At 37.8% G+C, this 25692-nt stretch overlaps 1 protein-coding gene across 1 annotated transcript in view; it reads right to left on the bottom strand.

Moving 5' to 3' along the window:
• Positions 1 to 18091: 18091 nt before the first annotated feature.
• The window catches only part of LOC114657618 (uncharacterized), a 55798-nt gene continuing 48197 nt past the window's right edge, over positions 18092 to 25692 (bottom strand). The window contains exon 4 of the mRNA XM_028809492.2: positions 18092 to 18305. Coding sequence (XP_028665325.2) covers positions 18092 to 18305 — 214 coding nt within the window. The remainder of the gene's footprint in view (positions 18306 to 25692) is intronic.

The raw sequence follows: 25692 nt of genomic DNA, 5'->3' as shown, positions 1-25692 counted from the left end.
CAAAAAAATCTTTAGTACTAGGGTGTTTGTACTGTGTTAGCCATTATGAATGTAGAGAAAAGCCAAGCAAAATGACCACCTTTTATTGGCTAACTAAAAAGATTACAAGAAGAGGCCTGAGTTGCCTCGAAAGCTTGCATATTGTAATCAGCAACCTCTCCAGGTCCTGCAGATATCTTCTTTACAACATCAGGAGAATCCGCCCCTTTCTCACTACAGAGGCTACTCAGCTTCTCGTCCAGACCTTGGTCATCTCTAAGCTGGACTACTGCAACTCTCTGATGTCTGGACTGTCACTAAAGGCAACACGACCACTTCAATTGATCCAGAATGCAGCTGCAAATTCTCACACACTACACCTCTGCTGCGGAACCTGCACTGGCTCCCTGTGGCTGCCCGCATCAGGTTCAAAACCCTAACCCTTGCCTTTAAGGCCAAAACTGGAACTGCACCACCTTACATATCAGCACTGGTTAAGCAGCGTGTCACTTCTCGCTCTCTCAGAACATCAAGCACTGCTCGTCTCGAACCACCCTTACTTAAAAGAAGAGGACGACATGCATCAAGACTCTTTGCAGTGTTGGCTCCTCAGTGGTGGAACGAACTTCCTCTTGCTGTACGAACAGCGGAGACCCTCACTGTCTTCAAACGTCGTCTGAAGACACACTTCTTTCAACAGCACTTGGACTAAAGTCCCCATACTTTTTTTTCTACCCTTTTTCTCAAAAAAAAAAAAATAAATAAATAAAAAAAAAATTTTGTACTAACAACTTACTATTTTCTTCTAGCATGGTTTTGTGTACAACTTGGTCAGCGGTAACTTGTTTAATGACAGTAGATTTAATCCTAGCCTTAAAGACTGAAGAACAGTCGTAGACTACTAAGCACTGTTGTAAGTCGCTCTGGATAAGAGCGTCTGCTAAATAATGTAAATGTAAATGTAATCTTTTTAGTTAGCCAATAAAAGGTGTCATTTTGCTTGGCTTTTCTCTACAAAAAAAATCTTGAATTGCATTTTGACACTCTAAGGCAGCATTTCCCAAACTCGGTCCTGGGGACCCCCTGTGGCTGCAGGTTTTTGTTCCAACCACATTCCTAATCAGTGACAACACCTGATAACACTGATCTCATTTAATTAGCTAGTATTTTTTTTCTTTTATTCGACATTCAGAAAAGCATAGCAGCATGATTTTTACATTTATAAGATATTAATAACTATTTCTGCTTTTGCTATAGATTTGAATGCTTAACTCTCTTTTGTTGATTTCATTATACTTTGCCCTTTTCCTGTGCAGTTTCCCCCCCTTCGTTGTATCTTAATAATGACAATTTAAAACGAGCAGATCAGACACCCAGGCAAACAACACTGAATAATCAAAGGCTGCAACTAGACCCACTAATTAGTAAATAATGGATTCAATAAACAATTAGAACACCTTGAAAAGTAGAATGAAAATCAAGATGAAAATACATTACTCCTCTATAACTGCTTGGAACATTTTAATATTTTTTTTAGCATACTTCAGTTTACTTAATTACCCCAGGAGTTCAATTAAAAACAGAAGCTGGTTGGAACAAAAACCTGCAGCCACAGGGGGTCCCCAGGACCGAGTTTGGGAAACACTGCTTTAAGGTAAGCCATGAATATTCATAATTGGGGAAGAGCCGCCAACAATGGCAAATGAAAAGCCATAAAGGCAGTTTTAGAATAAAGTAAAACTGAATCCATTGCTCAAATTAAGTGATAGTGAAAATGATTTGAATTGGTCATCAGACATTGTCAAGGAAAGTGAAACTGATGCATGATACAGCACTGTACAACGGAGCCACCACACTAAACATACCTTTTCTGCTATACTTATGTTGAAGTTTTGACATTTACATGTTTCTTTTTTATTTAATAACAGTTTTCTTGCTGAAAAAATGCAATGTTTTTTGACTTGTTTTTCCTGTAGTAAACATAACTGAAACGCTCCCCAGTCTTTTTTCACTTTCCCTTTTCACTCCTCCATTTTGAGGGGTACAACCATTTAAAGAGATAATCCCAACATTACACAGAGTATTACACATGTAACATTTAAACATTACACAAATGATCTTCTGTCACAAACTATAATCACCATAGCAAACAAATAATTTTCTACCTGTTAATTAAGACTGAAACCAATTTTAGACACTACCAAAGAGGCCCACTTATTGACTAAGGTGATTTATAAGAATACTGTGGTCTATGGTGAGAAATGCCGCACTCAAGTTTAAGAGAACAAGGACAGATATGTAGCCTCTGTCCACACTAACCCACACATCATTTGTTACTGTCACCAGTGCAGTTTATGTACTATTTTTTTCTAAAAGTGATTAAAATTTACCAAGAATTATTTAAATAGTTATTTAATTGCTGAAAAACTGCTTTTTCTAGAAATGTATGTAAAAAAGGCACGTTAGAAATAGATCTTAAGTTGTTAAGCACAGAGGAGCCTAGATTATTTTTCTTAAGCAGGGATTTAACTACTACAGTCTTTAGACCCAATATCTAATGATGAGTTAAGTCAAGTACACTATCAATTAGCACATCTGATATGTCTTTAAAAAAGCCTGTTGGGATTTAGTAAATGACACTAGAGGAAGTTTTTAGATGAGAAATTATTCTACGGTGTTCAGGTAAACCTATTTCAATGAAGGAATATTAATTTGCTAAAGAGAGCATGCTGAGGTTCAACAGGACTAATTTTGGAGGGATGCATTATCTTACATCTAATATAATTTATTCTGTGTTTAAAAAAATCTCTTTACTGCACTGAGTATAACTGGATGTGTACATAACTTAAATTACCCTAGTCTTGTCAGAAGCTTTGGCTTTTATAAATATTTGAAATTGTAATGCAGGACAGACAGGGGTGCCCAATATCTCTGAGGATTTCTGCAATAGCTAATTAACAGTCTTTTTTACACTTATCTTTTGACTATATGATAGAAAATATTAAACAAGATGTTAATCCCTCCATTTCACTCAAGCTGGGAAAACCAAAAATGCCAAAATGAACATCAAACAAGTGACACAAATAACAAAACTGTATTTCTGTTCACCAAACAGCAAATACGTGCTGCAAATTTAGTTATATTCACATAATTCTTCTTTTAGTTAACAATATGAAATAATGGTATCTAAAATGAAACAGCTGCTTACCACAAACAGCAAAAAGTAAAAAAAGCCATCTTTTCATATGCAGTGCATCTAATCATTTGCTATCACCAGCAATCATTTAGTCTTGATACAAAAAAAACTTTAAAAAATCAATCAACAGAACATTTAATAAACAGAGATGTGTAATAGGCCTACACCATAATGTGCCTGTCATTTGCATTAGGCCATACATTTTCATCTACATTACATCTACAGTAATATCATCCCCTGCCAGACATCTTGATTAAAAAGCTTTGTGTGACAGTTCCAAGTAAACTAGGCCCTCCCAAGAATTATCCAAAATTGTGGGGAACACACTCTATCTTTTATGCACTCCTTCTGTCATTTTTGAGTTTCACCTCAAACCTGCCTTCTACTCTCCTAAAACTCTTTATGCAGTACCAAGCAACTTCAAAATATTTTTAGGCTGAGACCTTCTTACCAGCTGCACCCATTTATAGCAATACATTTCAGCCTTCTTAAACCTATTCATCATTCAACTTATGAAAGTTACTAAACATCCTGTCCTTTAGAGATCTCTATATAGACAATGCCCATGTCTCCCTTGAACTGTTATTTTCTAAATACTGTATCATCTCCCAGCAACAAATTATTTTTTCTGTATATGAACTAGAAATCTTGCTGAATGTGCATTAAATTCCACCAATTTCTGTTTCTTATTTTCATTAACGTTGATGGGGATCCAGGTAGTATTTCTAGATTTTCTTAACAAATTTCAGGAAATTTATTTCTAGATGATCTTAGGAGATGATGTAAAAAGGATCTTTTCAATTAGAATTTCAGATAAAACATAGAAAACAAACAGTTTTGCTTCTGTTGTTTATTTTTACTTTTGTGCTCTGCCAAGATAAACTGTCAAAGATATGATTTTTATTTTATAAACACAACATTTTTATATAGATTTAGCTTTCTTGATATTTTGTGTTTGAGTGTTTCATTAGAAGAGATCACTCTCCTGTTTCAACTCTATTTTTGTTTAGTGCTCTAAATCAGTTCTCATGAACTTGCAGGACATTTGATTTTACTTAAGTTAAAGCAATCCATTAGCTTCATTTTTCAACATGTGTGTGTTTATAATATGTTAATTTGGAGGGCCTCATATGGGCTTTAAAATTTGCCATCTCAGTTTAATGCTTTAGCACTCACAATATATGCATAATTGTTATTATAAAATGATGCTAGAGTTAAACTGTCTACATTTCAATGTAGACAGTTTTATCTAATTTTAAATTTCTTACAAAAAGTGAATAACCTATTACATCATTCAGTTTAACTCAGATAATAGGATGCATGATTCAAAATTTTTTCACATGCCAGTTGTATGTGAATGACAGTTTATGTCATCGACAGAAGTCAAAAACTAAAAACAAGCGCCTTTAGGATTTTTCTTGTCCGCATTAGGTAGTTAGTTACCTGTAAGTTCTAAAGAAAAGATAAGCAAAACTGTAAAGGTGGAGAATGCCTATAAAAAATAGTATTTGAATGCATGTCTTCTTCAGTTTTTAATGATATTTAAAAGAAGCTTATTTTAGAGGAGGATATTATAATTAGGGGCAAGTCAAATTACCCATATACTAACTGGGCTAACCTTGGAAATAGTGGAACAACAACAGTTTTTGGACTTAACCAGATATTTTTAACACAATATTTTAAAGCACCAATGAGGGAAGATTCCTGCCTAGATTCGATATTTTGTAATAATCAGGTTAGAATTTAGAAGCTACATATGGTGGAACCATTAGGATCCAGTGACCATAATACAATGCTGTTTTATTATGTTATCAGATCTCTCAACCGAGAAGGTACCAATTAACTCCTAGGCTCTTTTATAAATGGGGAACAGGAAGAAATATCAAAACCAGCCATACAACTGTTACCTGTAACCTTTTACATGCACCACGTGTGCTTCACCCTTTGGACCTCTTCGGCATACTGCTTTGCTGACTGGAGCTGTCTTTACTTTCACTTCTTTACTTTAACCCAGTTCACTACCAATAGAAGACTTCTCAAATGTGTGCCCTTGAGCCTTTAAGGGACCACATTTAGACAAGGGATGAATAATCTGACCTCCCAGCCTGCTAGTATCAGTCAGGCAGAGACACTGGCATTAAACATTTATATATATTTCTATATTTATTTGCATCAAAACTAATAGCATCAAATACAAGGCAATGCATAGAGTCATAGAATGTGGGTAGATTAAATTTTCATGCTGTCCTATTAAGAGCAATGCTATGGAGACTGACCTTTAATTGTTGTATCTGTTTTTTTTATTGACAATAGGCTATTATAGAAGTAGTCATATGAGGTTTAAAAACTGCCAGGTTTTAAGAAATAATTGAGCTACATTTTATAGTCTAATGGAGAATCAGGATACATATAACCACTAGCATAACAAATGGTTACAAAAATTAGCTACATATGATTTAACACATATTTGACACAGCACTGGGCAAGCCTTGAGTTTTGTACCTGGAATTCTCCCTGAGAAGAACCTAAATTCCATTAAATCTGAGTTTGATCTGATTCACTACCATTTGACTGAAATGTCACACACAACTGTAACATATTTCACAAAGCATGGTTACTATGCTTTTATAACTTTTTATCTTGCAGCATCTAGCTCTTTGAGCCAACAGTAAAGTCCAGATATCAAATTTTACTTGTTGTTTTGGAAACTGGTAACATATCATGATCGGTACTTTAAACTCTTCCAGTTGATTTTTCATTTTTTCCTGAGCCCGGCGGGTACATTCTTTTAAACAGCCTTGCATTACTCTTTTGGGCATGTGCAGCTGAATACAATTGCTGAGATCACCATCTCTCCAAAACATAAACAATCTATAAGCTTTCTGTCATCATCTATTGTATAAATGCATTCAGTTGTTCCAGGAGGATGCAGCAAATTGGTGGTGAGTAACTAGAAAATTGCTATGTAAATGTAACAAATGAATTAATATGATTTATTTTGTGTGATAACAGTGTATGATGCATGGTGGTTAGATTGATTTTCTTTTTCTTTTGCCGAGCTGAGGCTCTAGGCTATTTTGCAAGTAACCTGGCTCATTCTAATTCCATCATTCAAACAGGCAACAGGCCTCACTTCAGAGGGGTCCAAAGATTTATTGGTGAGCTCTCCCATAGTTTTCCAGCTGTGCTTCTGCATCCATCTGTTGAGAATTTTAAATAAGATTGGAATTTTAGTAGTGAAATAGTTCCATGTTTTTCAGAATGTTTTTTTTTTGTGTGTTGTGGGGACCATTTTGTCTACCATTACTACAACACTGATGTTCACAGATTGCTGAGAGTTAGTTTCCTGCTTATCTGAGATTGTGGATTTTTTAAAAGACTACATGTGTTTCATTGTGTTTATCTCCTGTTAAAAATTCTAGTTCTCTGAACTTTCAACTACAGTTCTGGCATAGTGTTTTGGCTTTGTCATGTAGCTTATTTTGACTTCTTGGTTTTAAAAGTTTGGCCTGTTATTTTAATTACATTACATCTCCTGGGGCCTCATGTATAAATGGTGCGTATGCACAGAAATGTTGCGTAAGAATGTTTCCACGTTCAAATCGTGATGTATAAAACCTACACTTGGTGTAAAGCCACGCACTTTTCCACGGTACCTCATATCCTGTCGTACGCAAGTCCCCCGCTCGGTTTTGCAGACTGGCTGCACCCAGCGTCAAAGCAGTGCTACTGTTCCTGTGTGGTTACCCTTTCTTAGATCCACATCCACAATGGTGGCTTTATGAAATACACTGAAATTAACCGCATATCGTTCATAAATTTAATCATCTGATTGTAATTAACCTGTAACAATATAATGGTCCACAGAATGGTCAAACTATTCTAAATACCATAACTGCTTTAGCATTGTTACTGTCACTGCACCTTCTTCTTCTTCTGTCAGCTGCTCCCGTTAGGGGTTGCCATAGCAGATCATCTTTTTCCATGTTACTCGCACTGCACCACTCGGAGTATTTATATCACTGTATCTGAGTATGAATCACAGATCTACAGCGATTGGAAAGAGAATTATCAGTATACAGCATCAAGCACTCTCTGCCTCAGCCATTCGCTATTTGAACTGCTCTCATCCGACCAACGCTTCACAGCCTTCCCTGTTCGGACCTCGCGGTTCACAAACAGTTACATCCCAAGAACTATACACGCACTCAATCAGTCCATCAAGTGCTCCTTGTAGAACTGTTTGTACTTGCAAGTTACCATGAGGTAATTGTACTTATGATACTGTTATAATATTGCACAACCTGAGCCACTTTATAAAGCACGTATTTACATATGATGACGATATCATTTTTAAGATGAAATGCAGCAAAATATGTTGATTATATTATACAGATAAAACTTGTAACTTTAAGTACACGGTGCTGCATCGCTAGCGAGCTTGAGCTTCGTTCACGGTTTGTTCCTGCCTCGTGCTGTTTTCATGCTGTGGCTGGCGCGAAACTGGAAGGATAGATGGATAGAATAATTAAACATTACGAAGATATTTCGATGTTCCTTAAAAGTTTTGAAGAATCTGCGTTCTAAGCTTACAGATGGCTTAACGTCTATTATAGATCTGATTGTGTGGTGATTGGGTATTTGGAGAAAGAAAAGTAAGGACAGGAATTGGGGGTTAGTACGTTTGAAAGAGACAGTACTTCTGTAATAAAGCATTTCATTGACGGTCGTGCATGGCGCAGCAAGCATCTTGCTGTAAGACATGAACAATCACTGTGCCACTGTGTTCCCATGTTTAATAACATGCTTTAACTCATATCATCATGAAAATGATATCACATATACTTCTCAGTATTTTAATTACTCAGAGAGCTGTAATGTTACGAATGTAATGGATTCTGTGTTCTGTCGGAGGAAGAACACGTAATGATTGAGGCACATAGAGCACATATAAGATCAAATACACAACAAATCATTTAACGTGCTACTTTAGTTACGATGGGATTTGAGAAACTAGTAAATTAAATGATTTTAAGATGAAGTTTATGATGTTCTACTTTAATGACAAAATAAACTACGTGATTAAAGTGGAAATTTCGAGATTAAAGTTGAGGTTTCGTGCTTTTTTCACAGTGTGCCTTTTTTTATTCACTGTACCCTAATAAGCTTTCATATGACACTCAGACGTTGGGCTACGAGTCTCCTTTTCACGCCGACTTTGATATGTGACAACTTTTTTATTTCGGCACTGTGCGACTTTGTGAACTTGAGCTTTCGAGTTTCTCTGACACGCTATGTCACTCGATCAACTTCCTGTTGTTGCTTATATAACTGTTTAAACCAACAAATAGTACTTTTTCTTTGCCTCCATTTGGTATTTGTTGAAATTCTTCTATTTTTCCTCGTACTTTTGCCATTGCCTTTTCACAGCACGCTGGGCTTAAGGGCTATTTATATTGATTTGCATATTCAAAGAAGCGTAATTCTGGGAGGAGTTGGGATGGGACAGCAAGCACGTGCATGTGCGTTTATTTCCATGCTGAGTGGGATTTATGTAGCAGAAGAACGCGGAAGTTGACGAACGCACAGATTCCTGCATCTGGATTTTTCTGTGCGTAAGCACATTTCGGCTTTTGTGCTTACGTCATGTTATAGTGCAAATTTTACGCACAGCGTTATGCATAAGGCCCCTGGTCCGAAAAGTAATCCAAACTACTACTTTCTGGTCACTCTAGGTAGTTCAAACAGTATGAGCAGGATCAAAGTGATACTTACAAGCACAAAACTTACAACATTCATAAAGAAAATATATAAATAGTATAGTATATAAACCTAAATTAAAAACTTGTGTTATGGGTTGTTTTCTTACTTTGGAGGTTTAGTTCTTCAGTCAATCTTCTCTTTATCATTTCCTTTTACTCTCTTTTTGTTACTTTGAAGAAATTGATGGTATCTATGGCGATGGAAAACACTTTGTTAAGGCAATGATGTTGTCATTTTTATATTTTTAAACATCTCCTCGCCCATATTGCTTCTTTCACAAAATGTATTCTACCCTATTGTTCCATACTTGTATTTTCTTATTTTTACCTTCTGAACATAATTATTTCTTTGCTTAATTCTGTTTTGGAGAGCTGCTTTTCATTTGTCTTTTTCTATATTGTCCTTCCTTTACTAAATATGTATAAAACACGTTTCCCTGCCTGATACTCATTTAGATTTTATCAGGCATATAGGGCCTCACCAGTTAAAAATGGAGCAAGCATTGTAGTGAAATGAATAAGGAGTCTGTGGCAGTGTGTGAATTTCTAAATAAACACAATACACTCTATGCTCCATTGGTGGAGGCGTGTGCAGCTGCAAATCTGCATAGCCCCAGAATCATTAATTAGGAGAATGGCTGTTCACATTAGAATGTGAGGACATAATGAGCCCAAGTGTCCTTACATTGTTTTGGGGAGAGTAAGGAAGAGAATACCTGTACCCACAGGATTTTAAAAGGAGTCTAGGGAGAAACAAAAGAAAAGAATGATGGGTGAGAAATTGAGAAAGTCTGGATGGAAAAATGAAGGAGGGAAAGCGGTTGGGGAAACCCCACAAGGGAGCTGTGTGAAAGGTGCTCCTGGGGATAGATCAGATTGCTCCTACTGCACTGCTGAGAACAGGAGTGATCATAGGGTACCTAGGGATCCCTCAGATGTCCGTGCAATAGGCAAGATGGAGCTGGGCTCAGAATGAGGGATGGTGGTCAGGATGAGTTAGAGGACTGTTCCCACCAAGGTCCTAGCTTAAACATTTGATTTTATGCATGTCAAGGTATTACACGGATTAACACTACCGCTTCATGGATTAATACATCATCAGTTTAAATAACTTGTTCCTCCTCTTAGTCTGAGATAACGATTTCATTTTCTGTCCATGTCTGTATGGGATTTCCACCAGGTACTCTGTTTATCCACTCACATGCCCAAGATGTGCAACAGATTATAATTGGTGAATTGAACTATGTGAATGCAACTGTAGTCATGTACTATTGCAGAAAATACTTAATAGATAAAGAAGAGTTCTGAGTCATCATTACAAATGAACTCCAAAAGGGATGCTGTTTATTTACACCACCTCGTGGAGCCTCATGTGCTTTGTTTAATGAATTATGGAAGACTGACTAAAACCAAGAAAGCAATAACAACAACATTGATTTATTTATTGTATAGCCAAAAATCATATAAGGAATATCTCAAGCGTCTTTAAAAGGCCCCGTTTTTTGACAGCCCCCAAGCCTTGACTCCCTAAGACAAAAAGAAAAAAACGTCTAGGGAATAAAATGTAAGAAATCTTGGGAAAGGCAATTCAGAGAGAGATTCCCAGAGAGAATTATCAGTATACAGCATCAAGCACTCTCTGCCTTGGTGTCAAAAAATAGGGTAAATGCAATACAATACACAGTGGTGGATACAAAGCAGAAAGAAACATTTGAATTACTCATGACATAAAATAACTGAAAAGCTTGTCTCATTCATCAGATAATGAAAATGTGTCATTTCTTTTTCATTATCTGCTTGGACAAAGCAGTATTGCTAAACAGCAGGCTGTCTCAAACTCCTTCATAGTCTTCTCTGTTACGGAGTTCACAATTTTTCAATGTGGACTGCAGTGCTGTAAAAACAGACACCATTATTGACTGTATTGTACATCAACACTAATTAGGAGAGACAATGTGTTAAAACGTCTTTATAGCCATATGTCAGCAGATTCACCAGCCAACCAGTCTGTAGCCCTACCAGCCAACAAGCCTTTAGTCCCACTAGTATCCTAGTTTGCAGCCAACAACCTAGCCCCAACAAGAGCCTAACCTGCCAGCCCACCTGCAGCACACCAACAGCCCCACATTCCAGCCAGTCAAGATCACAACTGTCAGACAATGTACAGTCCCTGTCAAATATGAACTGTGCAATCTGCAGTTGAAAATGAAAGACAAATTTAACATGATGTCAGAGGAAAGGTACATCATCTGTCAGTGCGTGGATCCAAAATGAAGCCAAAAAATTACAGTACATTCAAATATTCAAATGTATTGTAATTCTGTAAATTTACAATTATAATGTCGTCTCTTGACACTGAAAAAGAACTTTTTGACCTGCAAATTGCCAGAAGCATGAGGAATGAAGCCAAGGAAAGTTTGACATCTTAAGCACAAAACTATAAAATGTAATTCACTTCCAAAAAAACTGCAAAAGTTTGAAACAAGCAATAAAGTTAATTCCTGTTTATACCATGCTCAATGTAAACCAGTTTTGTGCCAATACAGCTACTTCCTCCAGTCTGAGGTGTCTGAGTGATCTGTAGTGTCACAAAGACATAGCATGGCATGCAATTGATCCAGAAAAATCTGAAATGTGGACACAAATTACTGTGAAAATCACAAATAAGATGAAGTAAGGACGATTTTAATTATTAGTTAGGTACAGATACAGATACACTATATCCAAATGTCTCTGATATGAAAGCAGATCAAGTTCGACTATTTCACTAAAAGGTAATGCTTTATTTAATGACCAGAGGAAACTGATGGTAGTTTTATGCTAGAAAAAATAAATAAGTAGTAGCTTTACAATGACTGTATATAAGATGTACTGCAATATATGAAATCATTAGGTAAAATACACAGAAAGGGTCAACCAATCCAAGCAGTGCACATAATATGCTGTGGTTTTAATAGTAAATGTATTACCACATCTTTTGGACATGATCAACCCAAGAACATCACAAAACACAATCAGTCCACTACCTTTACGTTAGCCGCAACAAGTTACATGCTTTATTAACCTTTGGCTACAGCCACAACATTAATAAATAATAATGTGGAAATGCATCTTTAACACTAGAATCCCTGAAGCCTGAGAAAAAACTTGCAATCCTGGGCCACCTTAAATTCCTTAGCACCTCTCCATTAGCATCTTTTGTTTTGTAAATGTGTCAATCAGCACAAGCAGCAAACAGCCAGCTATTCCACTTCCCTCACGGCCGCAGTTCAACTTGGGCAAAAAGTTCTCCCTGCTCAAATCTTATTTATCTGGGTGTATGGTGCCTGGAGTTGTACAGGGTAAATAATATATCGTTATTTGGAACACATGCATTTCATGTGTGTTTTTGTGTCTACAATGATCATGTAAATGTACGATGACAGGAAATGCAAGAAGTGTTGAATACATACCTAAAACAAACTTTTTTCATGTTATAGTACTAATGACAAAATTTTGACATGAAGTGTATAATGTATGGAGACTGAATTCCAAATATCAATGATACTTATACACTTATACACGTATAACAAAACAAGTGTGCTTTTACTCAAAAATATAATCAAAGAAAAATAAATCAGTTAGGGTACAACACTGGCATGACTGCTTGGGTGGTGCAGCGGTAAGGACTGCTGACTTATAATCAAGTGGTCGTGGGTTTGAGTCTGGCCACTTCTCAGAATTACCATTTCGAGTAGTGAGCTGCTCTTGTTGTTGCTGTTATTTAATAAAAACATACATTTGATTTGAGTCTGTAACAGCTGGTGTAAATTTATGGTACTTGTAAAGGTTATCTTTTTTTTCAGTTTTATTCTCTCAGTCACATTCACCCTCCCCCCAATCTGACACTGCTGTTTTCAAATAAAGATGTGCTATAACAGAAGTGAACTCAGATGAGGAGGAGGGTTCTACATCGGAGAAAGAGAACAGAAACCCTCACCAGAAGAAACATCCACTCACACATAAGAACAACACAGCTGCACCAGGTGTAAAGGCAACAGAAGGCACCGTTTGAATGCAGCAAGAAGTCGGGCGTCATCCTGCCATTGGATATTATTGGTCAGTCTGCCACGCATGTCCTTCAACAAAACAGCAGGGCATGCAGAGCTCAGCAAGGTATCATGCAAAGTTCTGTTTGTGATTATGTTTTTTGATGGTCTTTATATGAAAAGCATTTATATGTTACTTATATAAAAGGCACATTGAATGTTATTTACCTTGATTTATTTACTTATCTTCCTACAGCGTAAAGTCACAAGTAGACTTCAGAGCTTCCTGTGTTTGATCGAAATGGGCATGCTGACAAGTACATGTGCAATGCCACTCCTTATTCAGGAAAAGATCCCAGTTGTCCTACAGGAGAAAGACTTTCTGAGACTAAGGTCACAAAGCTTATGAAACCGTAACAACAGCAGCTAAAGTCATTCGTTACTGAAGTAGCATTGCACATGTACTTTGCCAACATGCCCGTGTCAGAAGTGTTTATTTGATATTTGGACTTCAGTCTTCACACATTATAAACTTCATGTGATAGGTGTATAGACATCCACAAACACCACAGAAACATTATCTGAGATTATGACCTACAGTGCCTTAAAAAAGTATTCACCCATTGGAAGATTTCACATTTTATTGTATTAATACATTAAATTGCAGTGCATTTAGCTTTTTTGCTACTGATCAATAGAAATGTAAAAGTGAAAACAGATCTCTGCAATCTGGTCTAAATTAATTACAAATGTAAAACAGAAAATAATTGACCCCAAACATTAATTCCCTTTAATATGACATACCTAAATAATCACTGATGCATCTAGTTGCTGCACTGGTCACATAACAAATTAAATGGTGATCAGTGACACCTGTCTGTTTTTAAGTGGTTTTAATTGGTTTTAGTATAAATTTACCTGTGTCTGGAAGGTCCAACTTGTGGTGAGTCAGTATTGTGGCCTACACAATGAAGGGAAAAAAACACTCCAAGCAGTGTAATGAAAAGGTGATTGAAAAGCACAAGTCTGGGGATGGATGCAACAAAATATACAAGTCACTGAATATTAGTACAGTTAAATCAATCATTAAGAAATGGATAGAGTATGAGTAATCATGCAAGCAGAAAACTAGTTAGTGAGGCCATCAAAAACCTATAATATCTCTGAAGTAGTTACAAGCTCACTGGATTAGACTGGAGAGAATGTGCATACAAAATCCTAGTTTCCCTGATAATTCATTAGTTGCAGATTTATGAGAGAGTGGCAAAAAGTTACTATTAAAAAAATGCACATAACACCTCAGCTAGAGTTTGCCAGAAGGCACATGTGAGATTCTGATGTCAGCTTGAAGATGGTTCTGTGGACTGATAAAAGCAAAATATCATCAGACTAAACTCCATTTTTGGTGTAAGCCAAACCCTATACATTATCAAAAACACACCATCCCCACCGTGAAGCATTGTGATGGCAGCATCATGCTGTGTGGATGCTTTACTGTGGTAGACCCTGGAAGGCTTGGGTAGAGGGTAAAATAAATGAAACAAAATTTAATTAAATAGAGGAGGAAAGGCTGGTTACAGTGTGCCAGGGGAGATTTGTTTTCCAGCCAGACAACCACCCCAAGCATAAAGCCAAAGCTACACAGTGATGGCAAAAAACAACTATGTTAATGTTATAGAGTGGTCAAGTCAGAGTTCAGATTTTATTCCAACTAAAATCTGTAGAGAGGTTATAAAGTGATTTTTAAAGAATTCACCCTAAGTGTATGTAATTTTAAACACTTCAATCATGTCACATCTTAATCTTCTTTTGCTTAAACTGTATAGGCTCAGCTCTTTTAATCTTTCCTCATATTTCAACCCCTGTAACTTTGGAATCAGCCTAGTCGCTCTTCTCTGGACATTTTCTACTACTGCTATGTTTTTTTTGTAGCCTGGAGACCAAAACTGCACACAGTACTCCAGATGAGGCAGCGCCAGTATATTATAAATATTGAGCATAACCTATTTCTGACTTGTACTCCACAGATTGTGCTATATAACCTAACATTCTGTTTGCCTTCTTAATGGCTTCTGAACGCTGTTTGGAAGTTGATAGCTTAGAGTCCACTATGGCTTCTAAATCCTTCTCATAAGGTGCATACTCGATTTTCTGAACAGTCAGCATGGGTTCAGAAGAGGGAGGTTGTGTTTTATTAACATGCTGGAATTCTATGAGGAGGCAACAAAAAGATACAGTCAAAGTGGAGCATATGATATTATTTATCTTGACTTTCAGAAAGCATTTGATAAGGTGCCACATGAGAGGTTGGGAATCAAACTAAAAGAAGTGGGAGTTCAGGGTGATGTTTTTAAAAGGGTGCAGAATTGGTCCGGACACAGGAAGCAGAGGGTGATGGTGCAAGGAACCTCATCAGAATTGTCTGATGTTAAGAGTGGTGTTCCACAGGGGTCAGTGCTATTTTTAATATATACAGTATAAACGATTTTGATAGGAATATAAGTAACAAGCTGGTTAAGTCTGCAGATGATACCAAGATAGGTGGATGGCAGATATTTCTGAATCCATTAAATCATGACGGAAGAATTTGGACAGCATACAGGTTTGGGCAGATTTGTGGCAGATGAAATTTAATGTCAGTAAATGTAAGGTATTACACATAACATAGAAAGTAAAAATGTTGGGTTTGAATACACAATGGGAGGTCTGAAAGTTGAGAGTACACCTTGTGAGAAGGATTTAAGAATCATATTCGACTATCAACATCCAGACAGTGTTCAGAGGCCATTAGGAAGGCAAAGTGAATGTTAGGTTATATAGCACAATGTGTGGAGTACAAGTTCAAGTAGGTTATGCTCAAGCTTTATAACACACTGGTAAGGCACTCATTTGGAGTACTGTGTGCAGTTTTAGCCTCCAGGCTACAAAAAGAACATAGCAGCACTAGAAAAGGTCCAGAGAAGAGTGTCTAGGCTCATTCCAGGGCAACAGGGGATGAATTAAGAATATTAAAAGAGTCTTTTCAGTTTATGCAGAAGATTAAGAGATGACACGCTTGAAGTGTTTAAAATTATGAAGGGGATTAGTACAGTGGATTGAGACTGTTATTAAATGAGTTAGTCAAGAACATGGCGACACAGTTGGAAACTTGTTAGGGTTAAATTTCACACAAACATTACAAAGTTTTTCTTTACGCAAAGAACCATAGATAGTTGAAATAAGCTACCAAGTAGTGTGGTAGACAGTAAGACTTTAGAGACTTTAAAAATTAGACCTGATGTTTTTTAGAAGAATTAATTGGATAGGATTGGCGAGCTTTGTTGGGCTGAATGGCCTGTTCTCATCTAGATTGTTCTGATTTATTTCAGTAAATATCTTTAGCAAGACTTATTTGTATACTTTACAGAAGCATCCAAATACAATCCTCCTCCCTCCCTCTCCTTCCACTCCTGCAGGTGAGCTTCATCCACCACCTCTCAACTCTGACTCCCTGAGGTGAGGCGTTGGAGCCCTCTTATGTGAGAGTACTTTCACTGTTACAACACTGCACAATGGAAGCATTTGTGCCTCAGGTGGAAGTTCTTTAAAGTAGGGATGGTCTGTCCCTGCAGCTCCCTCCAGTGGCACCCATGGAACCCAACAAGGCTCTCTTGAGGGACTGCAATTCCCAGCTTACCCTGCAGGTATCCATGCAGGCACCATAGCCCAGGGTGATAATAATATTGGTTCTCCTTGAGCAGGGTGAGGTGGCCCATCCTGCAAAGGGTTCACTCTTCCGAAAGAAAACAGAAGAGTTGCAACATGGGTCATCATGCTTTAAGGATCATGCATTCCGGGCTCTTCATGGTGGTAGCAACAGGAACACGAGACCTTAAAGAACCTCGTACTTGATTGTTACTAGAGCTGAGCTAACTACTGTGGCTCTCCTTTTTACTTTGCATTATATAGACAGTCTGAGACCCAGTCTGAATTAAAGATGGGTCCTTTACTGTCTGTATCCCTTTTTTGTAGGAGGTTTTATAGGAAGTACCCCTTGGTTTTGTTGGAGACTACATAATCTGGATGCTGGTATTGATAGACCGATCATTTTTTAATTGCCCTTTGTTTTTCTTACACGTCTCTAGCTCAACCATTTAAATAGTTGTTACTCTGACAGATGGCCCTAGTACAGGACGTTCAATTATCTCATTCTCATCTACTGTTAGAACAGTGGCTACTCAGCTCCCTTCATGCACATCCAGGGCCTCTTCGCTATGCATTCCCTTTTCTTTGTCCATTCAGACCACAACAATTTTAGTACTAGACTCTACAACTTTTAGGTTCAAATAGGGAAAGCCTCTTTATTATACTTGGCAGCACTGTTGGGACAAGTGGTATTTGATTCCCTTCACATTTATCAGGGACTGAATCACAATGTGTTCCTTTATACTGTACTGTAAAAAAAATTACATACTTCTGCAGTCGATTCTAGTGTTGACAACAGACCAATCCTTTTCTACTGTAGGTAGCTTTCCAGTGCTTCCAATGGGACTTGTGTCATATTTTCAATTCCCTTTCAGGCTGTGTCAAAGGAGTTCAAAATTGACAAAAGCACCCAGATTAGCTTGTAGCTTGTGTCACTCAGATTTATTTTTCTGGTGGGAATTCTAGTAACACATCCAGCTTTGGCCCGAGCTGCACACACTCACAGATTAGAGACACAAAATAAGTAAATGAATAAACAATATATTAAATGGAAAATCAAATAGAAACAACAAAAATCTGACAACCCTCCCCTTCCACTTCAGTGATACAAATATTAACACAGCAATCAACCACGACAATAAACACTCATGGCAATGTCCACAGTTCCAATGCAGCCAAAACAGATGAAATGGTATGGTGTAAAAATGATAATGACGATCCCGGGAACAGCTTCTGTAATGAATGCATTAAACAATTCTACCAGTAGTCCTGTGCGGCAAGAGGTGAGATTTGCAGGAACGTTCCCTCTGAAGATGCACAAAGATTAATGCACCCTATTCACATGACAGGTAGGCACGAGACAGTCCATTCATCCTTGCGAGAAACATTCCAGGGTACAAATGACTTCACAGTGGTTACATTGGACGGGATACACAGAAACATCAATCTCCTTGCTGCTTTGCCAGCCCCTTTTCAAGTTTCCCGCTGGCCTTTCTTGTCCTCAGCAGCCCCTGCTCCCGTTTCTGACATCCAATGAAGGTAATCCCCTTTGGGGCTGCTGGGAAATGGAGACCTTCCAGCTGTAGCACTGCTACCAGCTTGAGCAGTTCATTCAAGTCTGATATTTGCAGTACAAACATCTTTAAAATCTTCTTTCTTTAAAGAAAAGATTAAAAACATAAGATCCCAAATTTCAGCATCACAGTGCAAACCACATACTAGCTTGACAGACCCTGTCACACCTTGTATTCAACACTTAAGAATTTTTAATCCTGTAGCAGCAACAGGATGTCTTAACTTTAATTTCTAAAATGAAACTTACTACTTGTTCCCTAGATCCGGTGCCAACAAAACCAGTAAATAGCACAATGAATGTTCTTGCAGATTTATTTTTAGCATTATCAATAATTCATTATTGCATGGCACAGTACCTGATGCACTAAAAGTGTCATCAACCATTACTTAAAAAGTCAGACCTAGACCCACACATTCTTAATAATTATTGACCCATATCAAATTTACTCTTTCTCTCTAAAATACTTGAAAAGTATTTCACCAATCAACTTCAGTCACACCTTACACATCACAAATTATTTGAGAAATTCTGGTATGGCTTCCTCACTGGTCATAGTACAGAAACAGCATTTACACACATTGTAAACGTGTAAAATGTAAAACATTCTGATATCCTCTAATGAACGAACCTCCACTGTTATTATGTTGTTAGGACGTAAGAGCAGCGTTCAACCCCATTAACCATTCTATCTTAGTACACAGGCTGGAAAATGATATTGGGTTTACAGGAATCTTTGCCTGGTTTAGTTCTTATTTATCAAATCAATTCCAATATGTACAGGAATGTGCTGACAGTACTCAATTATTATACACAAAAGTGAGATTATGGTATCCCAAAAGGCTCAGTACTAGGACCTTTACTGTTTTCACTTTGCATTCTTTCACTGGGATATATTATTAGAAAATATAATATTAATTTTCACTCGTACGCAGATGACACCCAAAGAAATTTGGTTTCTTTTAGACCAAATTAAAGGAGTGGATGGATGAGAACTACTTGTCTTTAAACACAGACAAAACAGAGATGCTAATTATTGTAGGGAATAATACTGATAACAACAATATATTGTCATTATTTAACTCATCTGGAATTACGATTAATTTTACTGAATCAGCCCGCTATCTAGGTGTTATCTTTGACTCTAGCCATGTCATTTAGAGTGCACATTAGAAAATTGGCAAAAACATGATTCTTCCATCTTAAAAATGTTGGGAAATTAAGTCCTTTTCTAAATATGCGGTAAACTGAGAAATTAATTCATGAATTTATTTCTACTAGGATTGACTACTGCTATGCGGTGTTCACTGGAGGTTCAAATTGTTTTTATACAGCTTCCAGTTAATCCAAAATGCTGCTGCAAGAATTATTACAAGAACAAGAAAATACGATCACATAAGTCCAGTTCTTAAATCCTTACACTGGCTCCTGGTAAAGTTTAGGGCAGATTTCAAAATCCTATTTTTAACATATAAAGCCTTAAATGGCCAATGTCCAGCTTACTTATCTGGACTTATCATTACTTACAAAGCAGAGTGCACATTAAGATCTCAAGATGCCAGTCTGCTTATGATTCCAAGGATTAATAAAATGAAAGTGGGATGTCAAGGTTTTAGTTACAGGGCTCCTATGTGGAATGGATACTACTGTAAGAGGTGCTCCTTCAGTCTCTGCGTTCAAATCCCAGCTGAAGACTCACTACTTCAGTTTAGCATACCCAGACTAGTGCTGATTAACTGTGCATAATGCATCTCTCTTGTTAGTCATTAGCACTAAAACATAAGTAATACTGATAGTTATAAATTGTTACTAACCCTCACTTATTCTGTTTCTCTTCTTGGTGCTCAAATGTGCCACTTGGTGCCACTACCCTACTGCCAAATTGTGTGCCTGCCTAAGGAAAAGTCATCTCTGATGGAGGAGCACTGGAATCATCGGGTAGAAGGGTCCTTTCATCATATTGGCTGGCCCACCACTGACTCAGCTGTGGAATGGCCAGTAGGAGGGATGAAGCTTGATGACCAAGGTTTTCAGGACTCTGAACAAAAGTGAATCGTATTATGTGAATATCATCTACTCTTGCATTTTGCTCTGTAATTGTAATATTACTGTTGTACTTCTTCTTCTTCTTTTGGCTGCTCCTGTTAGGACCTTTAATATTACTATTGTACTATCATATTGTATTGAGGATTACTTGTGTTCTGTGTATTGTATTGTATTTACCCCTTTTTTTGATACTCACCTAGGGCACCCAACCTACCTGGAAAGGGGACTCTCTTTGCTTTGCCTTTCCTCGGATTTCTTCCATTTTTTTTCCCTACAAGGGTTTTTTAGGGAGTTTTTTCTTGTTTTCTTAGAGAGTCAAGGCTGGGGTGCTGTCAAAAGACAGGGCCAGTTAAAGCACTCCTTGTGTAATTTTGGCCTATACAAAAATAAATAGTATTGTATATATTAAGGGAGGTTACTAAACATTTAACATCTCATGTTATCTGTGTATTACATCTAGGTACATGAGTTGGTAGAATGTTTTCAAACAAATTCTTAAACAGGTGCTAACAAAGTCATATGAGAGGATGGGAGAGACTGGAACCAGCTCCAACCCCTTATCATATTTGCTTTCCAGGGAAGTGGCACTGTTCTCAATGGGGTTCTCTACCTTTGAATGACTTCACAAGAGATAGCCATGTGGACTCCTGGATATTGTAAAAAGAAGGATGGGAATGCAGAAACCATTTCTTTAGTTATCATAATTGAATACATCACCTAGTTGTACAATAGGTTCAGCCACAGGCTCATTCCACCACTGTGTATTAGGCACAATTAGGCTTTCTATCAATGACCATTCCAGTAAGAAGCCATAGGAAGATAGTACAGACTTCAATATACTACAGTTGATTTCAGCATAATATTTATTTTATATTTTAATCTATTCTCTTACTGTATATTGTACTTTAGTATGTATCAATTTTATGTATTTGCTGTGGTATGCATTAAAACCTCCCCTTGGGAATTGATAAAGTTTAAGTAATCTAAACAAAGCTTTTGAAAATACGACATCTGATGAAGGAACATACAGTATAAATAATGTGCAAACAGTGCAATTCAGATTTTATAATGGATCACCTTCTACGAATTTCAGCCAGGCTGAAGGCTTATAGTGTTCTTTATGAACTCAGGGGTTCCCAATTACAAACGTCCAAATAAAATTTCAAAAATGGCCCCGGGTGCAGGGGTGAATACTGTCAAAGTGCAATGTAGAATCTTTATAAATAAAATTAGAATTAGCAGAAAAACTCAGAGGAGGACAAAGACACAGAAGGCAATGCCTTCAAAAATGACAATTTTAAAAGCAAACAATATCACAATCAAAAATCAAAAGAGTAGTCAAAAACAGAGTACAGAAGTCATAAAATGCAGAAATTCACAAAAAGCATAATAACAAATAATTGGTAGAGAAACTGACCACACCATGAACACATGCAGAATGAACTATATAGGATTGTGGGTTTACTCCTGCCTTTATATAGCTGAGGGCACTCTCTTGCGATGATGGGCAAGTGGCCCTGCATTTGGGGAACCACCCACAAAACGCATGGTATATAGGGCAAGATAAAAAGATACATATAAACTCTATGACCAGAAAATAAACAATGGAAAAAAATAAACAAAACAAATATAAAAACAGAATTTGAACCCTCCCCTCCAGGAAAGGAACTGACTGAAATATAACACTAGCACTATTGATTCCAACTTCTTTTTCTTCCTTTTCATCTTTTCCCGCTTCTATGTGTGGTTAATGTGCTTGATCAACCTTCTCCATACAGCTCGTTCTTGCATCTCCTCTTTAGTCAGACACTTTTCTTTTAAATCTTCTTTTACCCTATCCATCCACCACCGCTTTGGCCACCTCTTCCCCTGTACTTCCATTATCATCACTCTTCATTGCCTGTCCTCATCACATACAGTATCTATACCACTTTAACCTACTTTCCGGTACTTTCTTAGATATCTCTCACACTTTTGTTGTACTTCTGATTGTTTTATTAACTATTCTGTCCTTTATTTGTAACTCCACACATCCACCTCAACATTCTTATTTCTGCCACATTTAACTTCATCTCCAGTGCTCCCATTACTGCCCACGTCTCAGCTCCATACATCACTTTTGGTCTTACCACTGTCTTAAAAATCTTACCTTTAACCTTTGCTTTGATCACACAATACTCCTGATACTTTCTTCCAATCGTTCCATTCACACTGCGCTCTGTGGTTTATCTCTGAATCTAATTTTCCATCTTGGGCTACCACTGATCCTAGATATTTAAATGTATCCACTCGTTTCAATAGCAGGCTAACCTCTGAATCCTGATCATCATATATTCTGTATTTACCTATTTATCTTCAATCCGTTCTCTTCCAAAGCCCTTCTAAATTCTTCCAAATTCTTCTCCACTTCATCTTTTCTGACATCCACCAGGGGGATTGGTCTTTTATCCACTATTTCAACAATTCATAACCAGATCAAAGAGATAAGGACTTAAAAAATATCAATACTGCAGACCTGCCCTAACAGGGATCTTGTCTGTTACACCAACACTGCTTTTAACCTGAGTCCTCACTTCCTTATGCATATCCTGGATAAGCCTGGATAAATGGGGAGGGTCACATCAGGAAGGTCATCCAGTGTAAAAGATCAATGGACAACAATACAGATTTCCATACCGGTCGAGTCCTCGGTTAACAACGACTGCCACCAGTACCGTTAGCCAACAGGGTGCTGGTGGAAATTGGGATACTGTGGGCTGAACAAGGAGAAGAAGGGGGGAGATGTGTCTGGAGGAAAGAGGAGAGGAGGAAGGTAAAGAGAGTGTAACTGAGGGTAGGAACTTTGAATGTTGGCAGTATGACTGGTAAGGGGAGAGAGTTAACCAATATGATGGAGAGAAGGAAGGTTGATATGTTGTACATGTAAGAAACCAAATGGAAGGGGAGTGTAACAGCCATTTTCCTAGTTCTATAAGATTCATGAATATTTTACTAGATAACAATGCATAATCTATGGGAGGTTCCTATAACCCCCGTAAGTAGAATTGTATTGGTATATTCTTGCCATTTCTAACAGCTTTGAGTAAACTTCAGTTAGTGACAGCCTTGCCATGAGTAAGGTGTGGAAGGCATAAGGTTTTAAACCGTTGCCAACTGGCCCACGGGCCTTTTGAGTGTGTGAAATAAATATGTAAGAAAACAGCACTTAATTTATGTGTTGTGCCGTATGTTTAAAGCATACAGAAGAAGAAGCTAAGGATCTTTAAGTATATAAGAAGTTAAGAATCTTTAAGTAAAGAAGAAGAAGTAAAGAACTTTTAAGTACAGAAATAACTAAAGTTTCTCAAGAAAAGCTAAGTTTAGAGAAGATATATATTTCCTTTTTTTGCCTTTTATTCTACGTGTGTAACTATTTTTTTCTTATATTCTTGTGTGGGTAATTTGCTTTTAACTTTCACTAAATAATTTTAAAACAAACTTTTGGACTGAGAGATTTCTTTCGGCGAGTGTTTTACCCGTGCTTGACAACGCCTTACGCCTCGGCGGCTACAGGGAATAAGGCCAGGTAAATTGGAGGTGGATTCAAATTGTTTTATAATGGTGTGGATGGGAAGGAGAAATGGGGTAGGGGTTATTCTGAAGGAACAGTATGTCAAGAGTGTTTTAGAAGTGAAAAGAGTGTCAGACAGAGTAATGATTATGAAGCTGGAAATTGGAGGTGTGATGATGAATGTTCTTAGTGCATATGCCCCACAAGTTGGCTGTGTGATGGATGAGAAAGAAGATTTCTGGAGTGAGTTGGATGAAGAGATGGACAGTGTACCCAAGGGACAGAAAGTGGTGATTGGAGCGGATTTCAATGGACATGTTGGTGAAGAGAACAGAGGAGACAAGGAGGTGATGGGTAGGTATGATGTCAAAGAGAGGAATGAAGAAGGTCAAATGATAGTGGATTTTGCAAAAAAGGATGGGCATGACTGTGGTGAATACGTATTTTAACAAGAGGGACGAACATAGGGTGACATACAAGAGTGAAGGAAGATAGATAGATAGATAGAGAGATAGATAGATAGATAGATAGATAGATAGATAGATAGATAGATAGATAGATAGATAGATAGATAGATAGATAGATAGATAGATAGATAGATAGATAGATAGATAGATAGATAGATAGATAGATAGATGGGATTAATAAAGTATCTATCTATCTATCTAAGGGGGAATTCACATACTCCAGCAGCAGCATACTGATACAAAAAAAACAATATTAAATTAAAGAGTAACAAAAATGCAGATAAAAACAGATAAAAACAGACAATAACTTTGAATAATGTTAACGTTTACCCCCCCGGGTGGAACTGAAGAGTCGCATAGTTTGGGGGAGGAACGATCTTCTCAGTCTGTCAGTGGAGCAGGACAGTGACAGCAGTCTGTTGCTGAAGCTGCTCTTCTGTCTGGAGATGACACTGTTTAGTGGATGCAGTGGATTCTCCATGATTGATAGGAGCCTGCTGAGCGCCCGTCGCTCTGCCACAGATGTCAAGCTGTCCAGCTCCATGCCAACAATAGAGCCTGCCTTCCTCACCAGTTTGTCCAGGCGTGAGGCGTCCTTCTTCTTAATGCTGCCTCCCCAGCACACCACCGCGTAGAAGAGGGCGCTTGCCACAACCGTCTGATAGAACATCTGCAGCATCTTATTGCAGATGTTGAAGGATGCCAGCCTTCTAAGGAAGTATAACCAGCTCTGTCCTTTCTTACACAGAGCATCAGTATTGGCAGTCCAGTCTAATTTATCATCCAAGTACTTGAATAGACGACTCTCGGCATGTAAAAATGCACACAGCTAGAATATATCCTATGCATAAGAGGCGATCTGAAGGAGATTAAAGACTGCAAAGTGGTAGCAGGGGATAGTGTAGATAGACAGCACAGGATGGTGGTCTGTAGGATGACGCTGGAGATCAAGAAGAGGAGGAGAGTGATGGCAGAGCCAAGGATGAAATGGTGGAAGTTGAAACAGGAAGACTGCAAGGTTGAGTTTAGGAAGGAGGTAAGACAGGCACTGGGTAGCAATGAAGAGTTACCAGACAGCTGGGCAGCTACAGCAGAAGTAGTAAGGGTGACAGCAAGAAGGATGCTTGGCATGACATCTGGAATGAGAAAGGAGGAAAAGGAAACCTAGTGGTGGAATGGAGAAGTACAGGAGAGTACACAGAGGAAGAGGATGGCGAAGAAGAAATGGGATAGTCAGAGAGACCTGTACCGATTGGCTAAACAGAGGGACCGAGCTGAGAAAGATGTGCAGCAGGTTAGGGTCATAAAGGATAAAGATGGAAACATACTCAAAAGCAAGGAAGGTGTACAGTAATCCCTCACTTATCGCAGGAGATAGGTTCCAAGGCCGACCGCGATAACTGAATT

The sequence above is a fragment of the Erpetoichthys calabaricus genome, chromosome 9, assembly GCF_900747795.2.
Source record: "Erpetoichthys calabaricus chromosome 9, fErpCal1.3, whole genome shotgun sequence".
In the NCBI taxonomy this organism is placed as follows: Eukaryota; Metazoa; Chordata; class Cladistia; order Polypteriformes; family Polypteridae; genus Erpetoichthys; species Erpetoichthys calabaricus.
This window is presented reverse-complemented; position numbering and strand designations above follow the sequence as displayed.